The sequence below is a fragment of the Aptenodytes patagonicus genome, chromosome 1 (genome assembly GCF_965638725.1).
Source record: "Aptenodytes patagonicus chromosome 1, bAptPat1.pri.cur, whole genome shotgun sequence".
In the NCBI taxonomy this organism is placed as follows: domain Eukaryota; kingdom Metazoa; phylum Chordata; class Aves; order Sphenisciformes; family Spheniscidae; genus Aptenodytes; species Aptenodytes patagonicus.
The window spans coordinates 52,190,587-52,209,592 of record NC_134949.1 but is presented as its reverse complement, the minus strand read 5'-3'; the positions used below and the strand labels follow the sequence as shown (position 1 = coordinate 52,209,592).

Genomic DNA, 19,006 nt, shown 5'->3' with positions numbered 1-19,006 from the left:
GATAGGTAGGTAGGACTGTTGCTGCTCCCCATAGGTACCAAATAGGATTTATTGCTGTGGTGTGAGTCTTGCCACTTGGCACAGCAAACCTTGAAAGTCAAGCCATCCTCACATGTACAGTAAGACAGTCTCACCTCAGTCTTTCTTGAGTTGGGTGTTAGTCTTAATTAGGCTTAATTACTCTTTCCTGGGAAGGCGCAAGGGGATGAGCATGGAGCAGTCTCAGCCTCAACGCTCCTCTGCACCACCAAGAGGTGACCAAGCAGGGGTGAGCGAAGGAGGTGTGGGGACACCCTCTTTGAACGAGGAGCACCTGGCTGGCACTGGATTTCCGCAGCTAAATTTATATCCAATTCCCTCCGAGAAAAGTCTAAGCAGGCTTTTGTGGTGATGATGCAGTTTCTTGGGTGGAAGTTGAAATCAGACACTGTGGCAGGTTGCTAGAGAAAGCCCCAGTGGGCACACACAAGTTGCATCATTGTTAATATTTTTTAAATTACCCATTTCTACAAATCAGCCTTATTTCCTGCTGTGAACTTTCTGTAACCTTTACCAAGAGACATGATTACTTTTAACTTACATCTATTGAGAAGGAAAGCTTAATTGGCCCAATAAAATTTCCCAGCTAAGCTTCTCCGAACAAGACCAGCCAAGACTGAAAGCAGTTGACACTTTTGGGTAGTCCCTATGGGAGAGGGCCTGGACTGTTCGATGGGCTGGGCTGGCTGTGGAGGGAGGCACAGGGAGACAGGGCGCAGGCACGCAGTGGCTGGGGGTGGCAGAGGTGTACCAGGCAGCGGGTGCAGCATGGAACATCTCAGCTTGAGCTGCAGTTGCATGCGGCTGCGAGCAACAGCCGGGGCCTGTGGGGACAAGTAGACATGAGGTGATGCTGTGCACACAGCTGGAAATCCTGGGGCTGGGAGGTGGGGGATGAGGGCTCCCCTTTACCTTAGCCCCAGTGCCTGGCAGGCAGTGGCTAACCTCGGCCACTTGCCAGGCTCGAGGGAAATTTTTCAGGCGGCAAAGGGATGAAGTCCCAGACGCGCTGGCAGAGCTCCACCACCGCCTTTACTGCCTACGTTTTCAGAGCGTTGTCCAGGCACTAAATGAACCAGATAGCTTCCAGTGACATGGAGATTCAACAGGGCCCCATAATACCGGCCAATTAGCCACATTTATTTAGTGCCTGCATACCAAGAGACACTGCAGACTCCTAACACAAACCTTAACTTTTCCATTAAACACTTACCTAGACATCATATGCCCTTTTGTACCATGGTGCACGTTCCTCATTGCTTTTGCTGTCTCTCCATTTGGAGAAGACAGGAAACCTTACATTCATTTTATTATTTTTTTCCTGTGTTCCTGTAAAATACATTGAAAGGAATAAAATCACCAGCAAAAGTCAAATAAAGCAGTACTGAATTTATCAAACGCCCATGAGCCAAATAGGTGAATCACTAATATGGATAGGTCATTATTACAGAGTGCTTATAGATGCATTCTCATGCATCCAGGTTGGACGACACAGGGTAGAGTCCATTAATCTCTTTTATCTGGAGATCTTGTTGGAAAGAAACCACAGACCACTTCGTGCAGTGTTACCACCTTGGTTTTCATTTACAACCAAATAGAAATGCGGTTATGTTTTTAATATTTGTTTATTGCTTTTATTTTTGCCATATTCCCATTTATTGGCTTATTCTCATGACTTCTTGAGTCTTCCATCCATTTATTCCCTCTGTCTGTAATTTACTGGTGGTGTCATTTTGTGAACCATGTCCTGATGCCTTCCAGGCTTGGGGGGAGAAACTCTGGCTGAGGCCGGTCTCCCAGTTGGAGGTTGGACTGTTGTGCCTCTAGCCAGGTGCCGGGACCCAGGGAAGAGGCGCGTGCACGGGGGCTGCGAGTCCCTGCCCACGGCCTCTGCAGCTGTACCTATTTCTGAAGGTCTGTGAGGAAGAACCTTCATGTGGATCACGTGTGTTTTTTCAATGCCATGGGCATTTGCGACCCGAAGGGCCCTATTTTGTTGCTGTGGACACTTGTATCTTGACAAAGGTCCGGGCCCCTGCAGCTGTGTCAGGTGGAGGCTCCAGTGGTCCAAGATGTGCCCGTGACTCATCGAGAAGGCTTTGCTGGCAGCAAATGTTTCATTGGTTTTGTTGACTTCCTCAGGCAACTTTGACATCAGAGCCTATTTTGTTGCTCTCAGCATCATTCATTAGCATTTTTCTTCCCACTGTGGATATATATAACGATGTCCTTTCATTGCCTCTTGAGTGTAAACATACTAGGGTACTTCTTGCAAAGGGACTTTTATGTATTTAGAAATCAAGGTCATTGTGGTGCAGGCGGTTACTTGAGTGCACGATGTTCATGGCTGCCGTTTTATTTATATACAGGGCTACATTATTGCATCTGTGGAATGGCAAGTAGCTAAAGCTTCTTGCGCCACTAAGACAAAACAAAGTGAAGTAATCAACAGAGCAAGAGTTGCTCATGACAGCCCATAAGGAAATTGAAATGCTGTGAAAATTTATTAGAGGGTATCTATGTAATGATGTGCCCAAATCACAGACAGAGCAGTCTGGCTGAAGAGCAGAATATTTTTACGCCATGGCATGCGCAAGGTGCTGTGGGGCAGCTTCTCCACTCCCGCTCCCCTGGGAGTGGAGCAGACTCCCTGCTGCCACCACCGGCCATCCCACCAGGACGGTCAGGTGAACCCGACCCTCTCGAGGCATAGCAGTGACATTCCTCACTCAGGGATTGCAGTCTACAGTGCCTATTTGGCTGTGTAGAGAGACTTCTCCCCCACCAAAAAATCCTCATGCGAGTTTTAAATCACTTCTCTATTGATGTTGTTTCATGCAAACATCGCATTTATAGGACATGGGATCCAACAGCATAATTCCATGTGAGGTGGAAGTAGCATTACCCTAAATACTGATATTTTGTTTTAAAGACAGAGGTTCTTTTTATTTGCCTCCTGGTTTGTGACATTTGCTCCTCAGATATGAGATATTGCCAGATACTTAGTTTTAAATGGAAGCTGAGATAAAGATTCAGTTCCTGGGATTGTGTTTAAGAAGAATCCCAAATACTGTAAGATTTATAGTGAGCTAGCAACAATCCCAAATATAATAAGATTTATAGTGACCTAACAACACTGGGAATGAAAATATCTTTCTGATATTATGGCATGTCTAGCATAGAAGTGCTGTGGGTTTTCAATTTATTACTTCCTACTTGTTCTACAAAATAGAAAATTTGGATTAGTGCATGCACTATAGAGCTGCTGATGTAAAGATCCAGGCCTCCCACCCTTTGCTATCATATGTGGTGCTGACTACTGGGAGAAGTCACATTGTCTACCCAACATTGTAATGCTTTGACATATTGTCTGTAAGACACCTGCATGCAGACAGACTTGAGTGGGAAAGCCGGAGGCCTGGTCACCGTGGGATGCTTTCTGGTGAGGCTTGCTGCAGGCGAATGGCCAGATTTTGCTGCCGTTGCTCCTTTACTAAGGGGGTGGGTGCATTCCCCTGCACATGGTAGAGCTTTCTCCTGCCAGAGGCCTTGCTCTGTGAAAACAGGAACGGCATCATCTATCAAAAAGGATGTCCTCCTGTACCTCATCAAGCTAGTTATCTCCCTTGTGTAATCACAACACAGCTCCCTTTGGCAGGGGACCCTCGGGCATGACTTCTTCCAGCGCTTTTAAGTTAGGAAGAGTAATGGACTTGATGGCTCTGCAGGCAGCGACTTCTCTGGGGGGCAGGAGGGAACTGCTGTCCCCCCGTTGTGTCTGGCAGAGGGGCTGCCCCAACAGCTAAAAAGCTGACATGACCTGTGCCAAGACCGTGACCACAGTGGCGGAGCCGCTGGGGAGAGTTTCTGTCCCTGCAGGTTGAGCCGGACACGCGTGTTTTCTGTGTGGTTTTAGCAAGATAAACCCAGAGGGCTTTGGGGAGCTGTTGGGAAGAGGAAATGATGGCTGTGGATTGGGCACATCACCAAAAGCATCCCCGGGCGGCTGGGGAGCATTGGCCCAACAGAGTCAATCAGAGGAAGTCCTGCCCGGTGGCACCAGGGAGATGATGGTCTTGCAAAACCTCATTGTCAGGTACACATGCATGTTGGCAGTGCGTTGTTCTCAAATCCTGCCTACACACTTCCCCTGCGCCATTAAAACTAAACAATATTTTGGCTGAGGAGGGCTCTGACTGCAGTGGCCAGGGGCTGCCGGCAGAACTCTAGGTATGCAAACACAGTCAGGTTTGCTGTGCAAACCATGGTTCATTCATAGATGGGATGCTGCAGACCAGGGCCGGTCCTGCCAGTGGGACGATTGCACGGAAAAGTCCAAGGGAAGGTAAAAACAGGAAAGCTGTTACCCACCCGTGTGTGTACGTGGGGCTGAGTTGCTGGGCAGCACAGGGGTGCAGACCCATAACAGCTGTATGTGGACGGTGTGGCCCCAGTGATGTGCTGACTCCCGAGATAGGCTGGGATAAATCAGCAAGGTTAACAACTGAACAGGGAAATCTTGCTGGGAAACACGTCCTTGACCTTACTATGCAGCCTCTGGGGGATCCAGCTCAACCAGCCGGGGCAGAGCAGAGAATTGCTATTTGTATGGTGTCCTACATTTTATAATGACTGGTTTGTATTTTATTAAAACAGAACTACTAGCGTCTGGGACGGAGGGATGAGGGTGTTTACTGTGTTGGCAGCACTGAGACCAGGCTCACCCTGTTACATTGCACTGTTGCAGGGTGCAACGCGGCTCTGAAGCCGGGGCCGGGGCTGCTGGGCACAGCCGGAGCAATACTGGGCAGCCAGGGGGAGCGGCTGAGAGCCCACAGCCCCTGGGGATTACAGATAGGCCTCATGTTTAGCATCACTGTTTTCAAGTAGCCATAAAAAGAAATGTTTGTAACATTTTAGGGCCTGAGCGGGAATACTGGCTCCATTGAAATCAGCAGCATAACTCCCCCTGAATTCCACACAGGCAAGATTTAACTCTCTTGGCACGAAGGCACTCAGCGTTATCGATTTCCTTGCTGCAATTGTCTTTACTAGAGGTACAAGCATCGGTCATGTGCATTAAATGAGGATAAATAAACAAGGAAAACTGCAAATGATGAAAAGAAAGTCTGCAGCTGAATCTAGCATAAATTGTTCCCATTTATGTATTTCCTTCACCGCTCTCATCCGAATCACGATGAACAAAGAATTCTCTGAGATGCAATTTATGTAATCGCAAGGAACCCAAACTACTAGTTTTTACTGAAAATTCTCAGCGCGGCATTTTCCATCATCTCCAGTAAAAGGAAATCAATGTCTCCGGTTTGGATGTTTCCCAAGGAATTTTCTTTCCATATCTGAAAGCATCTTGTGTTCACAAAGCCACTAATGAGTAAATGTGATCAGAATGACATTGATTTAAATTTGGGTAAATAACAAGCCTTGGGGAGAGGTGCAGGACCCGATAGTTGGGTTCGCTTGGGTTTCTGTTCATATCTGCTTGATATTTTTATTTTAGGAAAGCAGAAAAAACTCTGTATGTTCCTGAAAGAGAGGGGGAAAAAAAAACCTTTTGAGATATGTTACTATTTATTAATATCCCTCATCAGACTCAACACTTCCGTACAAGGCGCGTACCGCTCACCAGCCTTGCCCTCTGATCACCTCTCCTGGTTAACCTTCTCCCTTATCAACATCTTTCTGGCAGAAGATGCTGGAATATCTTTGGGAGGGAGCATCTGCAGGACGGCAGCGCGGGGCTGCAGCCACAACGTGCTTGCCAGCGCGCGGCATCCGGCACCAGCACGCCCGAGCCCCGCTGTCACCGGTGCACTGGTAGCGACCGCATTTGGCAGGCCGATGGGATGCGCAAAAGCACACTGCTGCCATTCAGCTCCAAAACAAGCTCTAAATCTCCTTCCAGGCCGGGGCAAAGCTTCCTCTAGCTGGATCCTGGCAGCTGTGGAGAAAAGCCAGGTCCCTGCCAGGAGCGGTGCCAGCAGTGGCAGGGCTGGCGGAGGCAGCAGCCAGCAGGCAAAGCCCGCGGGCGGGCGAGCTGGCAGCACCGGGGTCATTATTTCCAGGATACGTGAATCCTGGTGAAATAAAAGGGAAGCCTTTATCAGCTGGAGCGTATCAGCCTCATCCTTTGGTAGGAGTGGATTTAGGGAGAGAAGGCTGTGATCCCCAAAAGTGGCACCGGCAGGCTCGCCTGCTGCCTCTCACTGGGCACCCCGCAGCACCTCCCGGCAAGAAACGATGGTCGCCCTTCGCTGCTGCACACCTCCTTGCTGTCCATAGGAGGCTGGCCGGTGTTTCGGGTGGCGTGGGTGGTTATCAGTGGGGCAGTGGGGTGGTTTGAGGAGGTTTTAAGCCGCTGCTGGGAGCAATGCATCGGGCGGTTAGGCTGCATCACACCCTCAAACACTCGTCAAGTGACTGATTGAACTGTTGCTTACAAATACTGTAGTTCATCAAGCCTTCAACAGCTATTCAGTGAAGAGCTATTTAACTACTTAGAAAGTGTCACTGTAAGTTAAATATACCAGTAACTAATACATGTGTTGTAAATGTGTCATTTTATGCCAATAGTAGTTATGTGAATTATGTGCTGTTTCACACTGTAGGCAGCTTGACCAGCAAGTTTAAAATAAACCTCTTGAAGAAAATTAGCTATTTTTATCTAGTTCTCTCAATTTTCAGCTTGAGCCAATATTTACCTATTCAATCAGTCCCAAGTTAAAATAAAGACTGACTGATAAGTATTTGTTTAAATTTCAGAAGCCCCCCACTTTTCTTCCTCTCTTATCTTGGTTTTCTCGACTATCAGCTTGCTGTCGCTAATTGCCATGCCTAATCACTTTTCCACTAGGAAGCAGCCTGGGACTCATAGGAGCCAAATATTTGGAAATCTGGGCTTTATTTGTTAAAAAATACACCCATTCTCGCGGGGGGAAGGTTAATGAAGAGTCCCTCACCTGAGCATCACCTGCAGGACTGCCAGTCCCTGTGCTGGGCCACGCCGCGTACCAGCGGCACTGACCTCTGCTTTAAGTTAATGGCGAAATGTTGCTTTGCACCCGTCGGGTCCAGACAGGGTATAGGGGATCACGGGGGGTCACTTTGCGCACATGGGGTGGAGGTGGATTTGCTGCTCCCGCCGCTTGCAGAGCGGGAAGAGCATCACGAGAAGCTGGTGCATGGTCCCGGGGGATGCTCCAGCCACCATCCCCCCCCCGGCCGGCCACAGGGCTGCCTGACATCCTCCTTTCTGCTTCCCTTGCTGCATTTCTCTGCCCAGGTGATATACCGAGCCCTGTCACCGCCTTACGCTGCGGAGGACCCATACAGCGCAGAAGCCCAGGCACAGCTGAAGATCACCAACCTGCGTGTGCGGCTGCTGGAGCGGCAGGGCTGCCCCTGCCTCCCGGCAAGCCCGGCCCCCCGGCCGCTGCAGCCCCCGCCGCCCCTGCACTACGCCGTCTACGACTTCATCGTGAAGGGCAGCTGCTTCTGCAACGGCCACGCTGACCACTGCGTTCCCGTCGCTGGATTCAAGCCCATCAAGGCAGCCGGTGTTTTCCACGTGGTATGTACACGCACTCAACAATGTCTGCACTGCAGGAGAGCAGAGTTTTAAAAATAGTAGGGAATGGTATAGAGTATGGTATAGGTCCAAGTATACGGTATTTGACATGCGATGCCCTGAATTCCAAGCACAGAGAGCGAAAGCGGTCTTTACAAAGGAGGTGGTCTGAGGCTGAGGTGCTGGGCTTCCCTTGTGCCTTGGTGTAGGGTCCACCAGGACTCTCATCCTTCAAGCGTACTCCACAGTAATTTAAGTTTGTTTATTTATTTCGGGTGGATCCTTAAAATAAATTAAAATTGCTGACTCCCTTCTTCCCCCAAACGCTAACTCTCAATAACACAATAGCTAAAAGATAATAAATGCAGGGCATTTTGATGACAGAGAGGGAGGAGAGCTTCTTCGAATGTACTAGGGGGTCTTGTGATTGCCATTGTTTCTGGAGGATCCTCAAATACTGGGTTGGCTCCTGAACTGAGAGGCAGGAGAGCTGGGGTTTGCCTCTCACTCCCAGGCTTTCCATTGCACTTTGCAATACCTTTCTCCAGATAAAAACCCTGTGCTCCAGTTTTGAGGGAACTCCCATCACAAGACCTCTGAGCTCAAATCCCTTGGGACTGACCAAGACCTAAACCCCAGTCCTCCCACATCACAGAGAAGCGAGAGCCGCTAACCCGTTGGGGAGGTGATGGGCACAGCAGTGGCCGATGTGTTGGACACCTGTGGCATGGCATGCCTACACCCTGCCAGCCCGGGGACACCCTGGTCTCACTGCCCCCAGCACATCTTGTCCTTTCTGCCTGTCTTGGCTGGCTCTGAAAGTCCTGGCTTTGCTGGTGGAGGAGCAGCAGGGAAAGCCAGGGCAGTCAAACATATCGCGCTGAATAATGTTAGAAAGGGAAAGATCATGAAAAAAAGTAAGGCAGTTACTCAAGGTAAGGAGGTCTGGCATCTGTCTAGCTCTTTGGGGAACTCTCATTTCACTTAAATTATGGTCTCAGGCATGAAGCAGACAGCATGTTTCCCTTCTAATGGAGCTAGTCTTGCAACATCTTGAAAATACACCAATTTGAAAGCGTGCAGCACTATGATTGATAAGGCTGTTTCAAGTAGCACTGCTCTGCTTTCCGCAGATGTTCCCTGAGCGAAAATCTTTGAAAGGAGCTGTTTGCTCAGGATTATTTCAGTGGGATACAATTGCATGGGAGCATGCCCCAGAGCACCGCTGAGAGCTGTAACAGAGCCTGCAGCCAAATAAGCTTCCGTTACAGCTATAGCCTATGGAAACCATAGGGCGCAGGTAACAGGCGGTGCTGTGGGAAGGAATCAAGTGCCAAAATCACACTGAAAACCAAAGCAAGAAATAGCAACAAGCCCCTGCGCCAGCCCCGAGGGGACTGGAAATTCAACTCCGGTTATAAATGTGTATGTGGCAGGAGTCCCAAAGGTGACGTTTCTGCAGTGAGGCTGACTCATTTTACTGTGCCTTACAGCTTATTCCACATGTCCCATAAGTGATGGTGTAGGGGTGAGATAGCCCCATGGTTTGCAGGGAGGGTCAGGGAGTGGCAAGGTGTTTCCTCTCCCAATACCACTTTTGCCATCATAGGACCAGGGCAGCTGAGGTTGAGCCCGGTCTGTGCCAGGCTCCTTCCTGGCACGAGGCTGCTGCGATTCGGGGACTGCGGTGGCACCCCACTTGTGCATAACGGGCTGGCGTTTGCCGGTGCATTGCTTCAAGATGGGAAGAGAGGATTATTTCCAAGATGATAGCAAGACAGGTGTGTGTGAATGAACAGAAAAGGGATGAAAGATTGCAGGGTCTGTGGCTGCTTAGCTGGGAGAAGTCAGAGAAACTTCTGAAAAGAGAGTATGATTTCAGAGAGGGAGCATTTTTGTACATTTCAGCTGAAAAAGTCACATAAAAGATAATTCTGAAGAATTACAGTCAGTCATTCAAGTGTGAGATGGGAACTTAAGTCTTGTCTTTATGCAACTGTATCTACATGGGGTTTTAGCAGAACCTTCACTGTAAAACCAAGGACAGCAAAAGCTGGGAAGGACATTACCATTTCACAATATGATTATAAAATCTGGCTCTGGGCTTGTTTGGACCAGAGCACTCCTGAAGAATATCCCCTAAGTTAGAGAGTTAACATCAGAATTTAAGCAAGTTTAAGATCCTTTCAAAAAAAACCCAAACCTTTTCCAAAAAAAAGTATACACAAGATTTCTTAACCCCCGACTTGGTCTTAGCCCACAGGCAAAATCCTAACTGCAGGCTTAGTTTCAGTCCCTACTTGGCCAGTGGAAGAACTGGACGTGATGTATTTATTTTTCTCTTTGGCTGCTCTGGGCTGTAAGCCGGTGCATCCTGGCAGTGCTGGGCATAGCTGCCAGGTCTCGGGCAGATCTCGCAAAGCGACCAAAAGCATTTCAGCCATCTCACCTAGAGAGGATCTGACAAAGCCACATGGGGATGCAGGGATGCTGGTGGCTGCTGCCCAGGTGGGTTTGGTGCAGGAGCCTGACCCAGGGGGCCAGGATGCTCCATTCAGCTTGGGACATCGGCCCGGTTTGCTGCCACGGGATTCCTACCATCGGATGCATTTTTTCTTGACAGCTGGGTCATTGTGTGCTGGGAGTGGCTGAAGGGAGGCTAGAAGTCCAGCTTGGCCGTGAGATAATACTGGCCTGGGACATCCTTGGGGCATGGGAGTGAGATGTGAACAGGGTGGCTTTGTGGACAATGAAGGTCTCCTTCCACCCCAGCAGAAGCAGCTCTAGCTCCATTCACTGGGGTGGGATAACCTCCTTTGTGACCCCTCTGAGTCAGGTCAGAGCAAAGGTGGACTTTACAGAGTCCAAACATTCACTGTGAGAAAAAATTGTTTCATGTTAGCCCCAACAGCAAAAAGCAATAGCTGAGACCTGGTAAGAGAAGAGGTTTGTTTCTGTGCCCTCACTGCCGTCCAGCTACAAAACTCTCCGTGATGCTCCTCTCCACGGAGGTCACTGCGTGGGTACCACAGAGCAAAGCTTGCCAGCGATTTCCCTCGCCCACCCTTTCTCCTAAAGGAGAAAGTCATTTACACAGGGAAGCTCTGGGTTCTTTTTTGCATCAGAAATGCCATGTCAACCTTTAGGGGAATTCTGAGTATACAGGTGGGTCTCCTACTCTAGGGGAGTGTATCTTTCCATGAGCCGCAGGGGAAGCCTACAGAGAGGACCTGGCTGCCTTCCAACGACAGCAAGGGCTGCTTCTCATGGGCAGTGTAATCCTGACTGTTCCTTGTTATACACTTGGTGAAACAGACAGCTGTCAGGGTGATACAGATACACTTCCTTCTCTTCCCCACTCTTCCCAAATTTATTCAAAGGGTCACTACCCAAATCTCATCAACAACAGCCCAATGCATGCCCAGGAAAAAACGTGCATGGACAAACGCACCTCACACCATACCATGCAAAGCAGTTGGATCAGTTTGTGAGCTGCGTTACATGGCAAAACACCCATGTGAGTAGAGAAATGGATTCACAGACACAGGAGATCCCTCCTGATCTTCAGTGGCTGTGAGAAGACTGTTTTTTTTGGCTGATCTGTGGTGTAGGAACTTCTCGCCCCTTGCCAATACCTCTGCGCGTGGAGCTGTTGCAGTGCATGCTTGGCCCCTTACCAGCTAAAGCATCCCCATGGCCTGCTTGCAACTATGGCAAGGGCCATGAAAGAGGAGGTCAGCCTGGAGATAAGTAGGATCTTGCAATTGAGCACTCCAAAGTGGGGAAAGCAAACCCAGAGATACCTCACCTGGGCTGTGCAGTTCTGTCTCAAGGTGAGGGCAGGAATTCATCCATCTCAGAGACTCCTTGGCCCTCCCTGACTGCAGAATCCTGCAACAGCTAAGTGGTTTTCATGGTTGGCCTGAGTTATCAGTCTTAGAGGGCTGTATCCTTGCTAGGGCTTCCTGCTTTTACCCCTATGAAATGAGATCCCATTATCAACTCATGACTTCATTATCTCATTGATAATCCAATATTATCAACTATCTAATGTTTCCCGCTCTGTCCTTCCTTTCCTCTCCTGCACTGCTGCTAGTGCAGTCCTATTTACACATCTTTCACCTGCATTGGACAGAGTGAGAACAAATGAAGCGGTCCGGTTTTGTTCATCCTCTTGTTCTCTTTCTCCCTCGGTGACAGTTTTAATAACATGATACAGCAGCTATCTTTGCTCTGAAGAAAGGAAGTGGGAAGCTAGAACTTAGGGATGCAGAAGCTTCAATGGACTTAAGACATGTGCCCAAAGCAGTTTGGTGTGGTGCTGCTGCCATACCGAAACGGTACTGCTGCAGTTACGCTCATACGCCTCTTTAGTAGTCCAAGGTGCTGTGTCAGTGTAAGTCAAGGACTTTTCCAGGAACTGGGCTTTATTTTCTAGGCTGAACAGACAAACTAGTTCAGGAACCTGATCAGTAAATGCATCTGAACTTGATTTCTGGCAGCTGCCTGACAATTAGGTACCAAACCCCAGATATACCTCACCTAATTTTAGGCATGCGTTTGATGTACCCAAGTTAGCCAGCTGATCTCCCCAGGCTCCTTCCATAGTTATGAAGGGGTGGGGGGATACAGTACGGTTGGGATCCCGGGTAGACTGAGCTACTGTGCTAAAGCACTTCTGTATAGTCGCGCAGGGTGAATATTTCTCCCCCTTCCCATGTGGCCAACCCAGTGGCTGTTATAAATTGTTATCGTGCTACTGACATCAAAAGATGCTGAAGGTCGTCTCCACCAGCACTGACAGAAGCCTATTGTACAAGGAATTAAAAAAAAACCCACCAGACGGCCCCCACACCCTGGACAACAAGCTTTGTATTCTTTCACAAGAATGAGATAGGATATGAGAATTTTCTCATGCATAAATTTGGTTGTCTGGTGCTTTGGGAAAGAATACCTCCCCGCGTGCTGACAGCAGCCAGTAGGCATCGGTTCTAAAATTGGCACGGTGGCTCGAGTGCAACACAGTTTGAAAGCTATTGTTAGAGACTCGACGTGAATGCTGTGATTTTCCTTTAGGCTGATATCATGCCCATTTTCCATGAAAGTGAAAAAAAAAAAACAAAAAAACCAAGAAAACACAATTTTAGCAGTTCCAAGAAAGAAACTCTATTAAACGCAGTTGCCCCTCCCAGCTATTTAGCCTATTTAGACTATCAGGTCTTTGGGACATTGATTTGCTTTTAATGTGCATTTGTGTTGGACTCTATATAGTGGGTGAGTTCTTGCAATATAAATCAATTCATAACAGGTGACTGAAAGCATTTTTCCCTCAACGCAGCATTTTTTTCTCACTGCCCAACATTTTGGAACATGCTAAATAGGGAGGAAAGTATTTTATAAGATTTGACTAAAGAAAAAAACCCATGTATTTACAATCTGAAAGGAAGCGCTGGAAGGTTATAATTCAGCAACAAAAGGCTCTGGAAGGAAGCATGCCCTAGCAACTGTCTTTGTATAGAGAAATCAGTCGCTCATTTATCTTACAGAAGGCAACTTTTGTAACACTGTTTGCATTGTGCCCTCTAATGACTGACGTTGCGACAGGGCTGTCGAGCTAAGAAGGGAAACAGTGTGAAAGTGAACTGGGATGTAAAGACCCCATGACAAAATGAAAAATGGTATGAGAAGGCTTTGCCGCTTAAATGAGTCAAGAGCCGTGTGAATGCTTAAAGCAGTGAGACGTACTGGGAATTGTGTTTGTGTACTTAGCGATGCTCCAGAATGACCCAAGTGGGTACGCCTTACAGCTAAATGTGAATCGAGGTGAATGAAAAGGGAGGAAAAAATGTCCTCTTTCCCTTGTCGATGCGTGGGGGTCACATTCTGCCTTCAGAAAGGTGCTGAGACGCTGGAGAAATCCCCGAGGCCGGGTACATCATTTCCCTGCTCTACTTTGGGTCCCAGCAGAGCTGCCGGGCTGCTTTCTCAGCCCCGGCTCCCAGCCGCTCCCCAGCATGACACAGAATTTACAGGGCATAGCAGTCTTGCATCTGGCCCTCCTACAGCTCTTATAGGCATTAATTTCGCCTGGTGTAGACAGTCTGTTGGCTGTTTTTTGCCTGCCGCTGCTTCTTTTTTCCTTCTATTACCTCCTCTTCTTGTCCTTTCTTTCTCCTATTTTCAGCTGTCACAGTATATCTTTATAACTAAAAAAAAATACTTGTCTGCCTATGGGCTGCAAGAAAGGGCTTGCTAATATTCACCTGCTTTTTGTTTCCAGTGCATAAAAATCTTTTCTGTCATGCTGGAATTATGTAGAAGAAAAAAGAGATTTTCTTCAATGGGATAAAGATAGGATGGAGAGATGTTTAAAGCAGACCTCTTTTGGGGGGTAATCGTTATAATGCTATTGAAAGTGAATAAATACATCAGCCTGAGGCAAGGTTTTTGAAGCACTTAGGTCTGACTTTCATTAGATTTCTGGAAAAAAAGGAACAGGGGAAAAAAGGTATTAACTAAAGAGTTGCACTGAGAAACAGGCTATTAAAGAGCCCGTTTCCCTTCCCTCGCCCAGTTGAGATGGGCCATTTAGCTGTTTAGCTTGTTCATTAGCAGGTCTGTGCCCCGCTCTGCCTGGCTGAGAGGGGTCAGGGCCACCGTGGGACCTGGGGGGACCTCACAGAGGCAGAGTTTTCTTGAGGTCCAGCCTGTTTGAGCAGCGCCACTGTAAAGGCTCAGCACCATGGGAATTGGGAACCCAGCTGCCTTTTCCAAAGCTTGCTCCCAAAGACTGTAGCCTGAGCGGCTGCATCTGATGCAGAATTGGGGCCAGCCAGGCCGTCATGTCCTGTGCTCCCATGGGTGCTCACCCAGACACGAGTCCCACTGAGATTACGAGTCCCTTGCCCCATGGCAAGCAGGGGCACATGGGTTTGCAAAGTGTGCACAGCAGTCTGGGGCACCGAACGGCCATCCCAGCCCACACCAGGCTGAGCAGCTCCTGCAGAGGGAGTGCAGGACCCACAGCGGGATCTGGGCTTGGGAGGGAGCGTCTGATGAAGATGCTAACGCATCTGGTTGTGATAACCCCTGGAGGAAAGGAGACTGCAAAGCAGCGCCCTTGCGATAAGGACTGGCAATGGGTGGTTCCTCCTGACCCAGGCTGCGGCAGCACCCACTGGGTGCTCAGCACTGGCCCCGGGAGCAGGTTTCCAGCCCTGCCGAGTCAGCTGGGGAGCCCGCACCTTCAGGCCTCTGTCCTGGTCCTGCTCTTGCCGTTATGCAGAAGTCGGAATGGCACTATTCTGTTATTATTTAATCTTTTCAGCCAGACCGTTCATTTCGTCCCCTCCTGGGTGCATCGTACATTTACAAACAATCAATATGAGGAGCATCATGCCCTGCTCTGCCTCGGGGGCTCTCTAGACACCAGCTGGCTTGATTTGCTTGATTTGATATTGTTTTTTAAGTTTTAAAAAACTTTCTTTAGAGTTCACATACAGATTATGAAGAAGTTTGGTGCACAGGTATTCAGCAGTTTACTTATTAGCTCTGCATGCCAAATTAATGGCTGCACATCAGGGTCTTGGGATACCCATCCTCTTCTGTTTTATTTTCACCCACCTCCCCCTATTCTGGCAATGCGGCATGCTCTATTATACAGTACTTGGGCTTTCAGAAAATGCAGGCTCTTACTCCTTGGGACCGTGAGTGCTCCCTTGGCAGGGAGTTTTGCCTCACTCTCTGCTGGTGTCTTGGGATGCTTAATCCTTTGAGGGTTTCTTAGGTGCTGCTGAGTTTCAGTTTCGTATATTATTAATGCTGGGCAGCTGCTGGCTGATAGTTTAAGTCCCCACTGATTCTTTGTGCGGCTTTGGCAAGGGGGGAGCTGAATTTAAGGGGTGAGGCTGTAGGCTGCAGGCACAGGCAGGGAGAGCATGTGTCCCTGCACTAATCCCAAGAGTCCCTGTGTCTGAGACATAGCCCTGTTTGCAAGTCTTCTCCCACGTCCTTCTTACTTTGGCACCACGATCGCCGAAGCACCAAGGGACCACCTGGTTTTGACCATGGCACCCTCTGGCTCCCTCAGGTCACCTTCCCCTCCTGCTCACACACATCCTGGGTTCTCTGGCCACAGATGTGGTTCAGGCTGCTACAGCCTGTTTAGCACTAAACACTCAATTGCCAAAGGGCTTGCAAGAAACCCCTATCAAAAATGGCATCAAAGAGTTAGGGCTCCATTAAAACCACCAGAAGATGACCACATGACTAATACAAGTTTAACCAATTTCTGTTTCCATGTGGGTGGATGCTTTTAAAAGTGTGTAAAGTAGCTCTGTAACATTGGTCTGTGTGTGGACTTTGCCTAAAAAATATTCTCATCTCTGCCTTGGATAAGAAATTTTATTGCAGAGTGTTGATTTAGGAAAGTGAGAGTTTGAAGAACGTTTTGTAGGTGGTAGCAAAAATGAAAATATGAAACACAAGACACACTTTGAGAACTAAATATTCCCTCTGCAAATTTGTTCTGTTTCTTTTCTATATTTGCTTCTCATTCTTTTCAAACATTAGCACACATTTAAGCATATATCAATACGATAAGCCAGACAGACCAACTAGTATCTGTGGTGAGACCAACTGATATCTGTGATGAGGCCAAAATAGCACAGAAAGCAATGTTATCTTAATATTTGTGCTTTCGCTCAGATGCTTGCACATTCTGTCTGACTCCGTCTGCATCTGTCCATTGCTTACACAGTCCAGTTGCTGTACTGTATTTTGCTTATTCCTGCTTTGATGATCCAGACATTTTAATAAGTCAGGAAAGGATCACTTGAAAAGTTTTTGAAAGATTTTGCTATTTGCATTGCTGCTGGAAAGTCTTTTAAGGACTTTCAAGGTCAGTTTTGAAGTTTTGTCTGTACCGGTTACATCTGACCCCTGTGAGATAGCAGCTGAAATCTATTCATTAAAAATAAATAAATCAGAAAGTCATCATTAGCCAGGAGTGTGTGGTGTGTGTGTGCACCTATGTAACAAGCAGGAGCTGTTTACAACATGTTCAAGGTCCTCTTCTGTTTTGTTTACTGTTCAGGTTTTTCACAAGAACCTTTTTCGTGGCAGGTCTTGGCGGCAAGTCATACAGTTAGGAACAGCACACTTGTAAAACCACAAGTTAAACAGAGTGGAAGCCAGCATTTTCCAGTAGCAGTTAAAGCCATGCCCCAGCTCCCGGCCAGATCACCAGCTACCCCAGCCACCCTGTGTTGCTCCCAATGCCGAAAGCAGCCGGTGGCTGGTGCAGCTCCCCAGTTCCATTGGTTTTATGGCCAACCTGTGGCATGAGAGCGGGGCCATGCCAGCAGGGCAGGCTGAGGTCTCTGGCTCATTAGTGAACAGCAGGAGAAGCTGAACCACGCTCAGTTTATTGCCTTCCTTTCTCTATCGCTTTCCCCGCGACTGGTGAAGAAAGGGGCACAAGGGTGGTGAGGCACCACTCAGCTTGTGTTTCAGCAAACACAGGACACCGGTCATGCCTTGAGCCTGGCCATGCATCAGACATCTGGAGAGACTTGCAGCTGAAACGCCCGTAGTGAAACTGTATTTAAAAGCAAAACGTCGAGCAGAGTAAAGCTGCAAGCACAGGCAGCCACCGAAATAGCTACGGTAGGTAGATGCCTGCCACACTCCATGGCAAAAGGCAGGGTCTTCAACCTTGCCGGCAGAGCCACGCTGCTTCAGGGCTTGATTTCATTGCATCTAGGGGCTGCCTGGCTGCTCTTGCCCTCTGGCTACATCCTGTTTTCTTTGCATTTGCTAACAGCGTGAGTAATGCCAGCGGCTGACAGGGCAGCTGGCACCAACCATGCTATGCTGGCTTTTCATCTCTAATTACCCCCTTACACTAGACTGTAGCTGTTAAATTACCTATCTGTCATGAAGATATCCAAGTATAGTCACTCACGGTCTTTGTGCTATCCCTGGTTCTTCCTTTGTGGGGCAAAAACTCTGCCTAGGATGAGTAGATAGCTATGTTTTGGGGGGTTTAATTTCTTTTTTTCTCATACTTATTTATGTTGGTGATGGCTGGGCACACTGAGCTGGGTGCTGAGGTTGTGAGTGCTATTCCTGCAGTGCTGCAAAGGTGTATTTGTGTTTGGGAGGGAGAAAAATAGAAAGATTTTACAGTGTGTCCCAAGGATGCTTTGGATCTTGTTTTTTTTTAATCTCTCCTGGAAATTCATGCTGCAGCTGGAAACTCTCTGCTAAAGATGTTTTAGGTCTCAAAGAAAAGGTATGATTATATACTACCATGACATGCAGATCCGCAAATACTAATCTAATTGAAAATGTAACTGCAGAATATTTGTCTAGTTTAAGATACCAAGACAGACATCATGCTAGCACTCTTTCTAGCCTATGTAATAGCATCTAGCTGATGCAGTATCTCCTGTACCTGGGCATTGCTCGTGCCCCAGCAACTCTTTGGGCTTTGCTGTGGGTGATCCTTGCTCTCTTTCCCCTACTAGGTCCATGGGAAATGCATGTGCAAGCACAACACAGCAGGGTCCCACTGCCAGCACTGTGCCCCGCTCTACAACGACCAGCCTTGGCAGGCTGCCGACGGCAAAACTGGAGCCCCCAAAGAGTGTCAGTGTGAGTAACCAGCTGGGAACAGTGCCTCCAGAGCCTCTGCCAGAGAAAAATGTTTCCTCCTTGCGCACCTTTCTCCTGTTTTTCCAAGAGGCAGCAGATACTGGGGTGATGGGCAGGTGGCTGCTCAGCAAGTGTAGAGCCAATACCACACTCCTGCCCAATGCCCACCGCATGTTTGTATGGTGGGGACGGCCCTGTTCGCAAAGTTCCTCACTTGGAAGTCCTCATGAGAGCGTGTTGTCTGTTGGTGTGGCCTTTCTGTAGGACTCAAGCGCATCTCCTTGAGACACGGTCTTCTGTTGCAGGCAGACTGCAGCCTGCCAGGGTGCCTTGGAGGTGATGGGGGGCCAGCATTGTCCCCTCCATGGGCACCGCTGACAAACATGTTTGCGGGAGGTATGGCCTTCTGCTGCTGGATGTCGGCTCTGCTCACCCAGCAGGCACTGGGGGCAGGATGAGCTGCAGGCTCTGGGGAGGTTTGAGGATTACTTCTGTGGTACCAGGGAGGGATGCTCAGGGTGAGTGCAGGCTGCAGGGGACCGCATAGGTCACGAGGTGATCTGCTTCAGTAACAGCAGCAATCTAGCCAGAAGGGCGCTGAGAATTAACCGCACCACCCTGGGAAGGTTTGCAGGCATGCTAAGCACTCTCCTGCTGTGACTACCATGCTATCAACACTAAAGCTAGCATCAGCCTGCTGATATGGGCTGTGGTCACACCACACTG

At 48.5% G+C, this 19,006-nt stretch overlaps 1 protein-coding gene across 4 annotated transcripts in view; it reads left to right on the top strand.

Annotated features, from left to right (window-relative positions):
- The window catches only part of NTN4 (netrin 4), a 50,451-nt gene that overhangs the window by 14,868 nt on the left and 16,577 nt on the right, over positions 1-19,006 (top strand). For all 4 annotated transcript variants that reach the window (XM_076334945.1, XM_076334934.1, XM_076334954.1 and 1 more), the window contains exons 3-4: positions 7,340-7,627; positions 18,154-18,280. In XM_076334945.1, the coding sequence (XP_076191060.1) occupies positions 7,340-7,627; positions 18,154-18,280 (415 nt within the window). The remainder of the gene's footprint in view (positions 1-7,339; positions 7,628-18,153; positions 18,281-19,006) is intronic.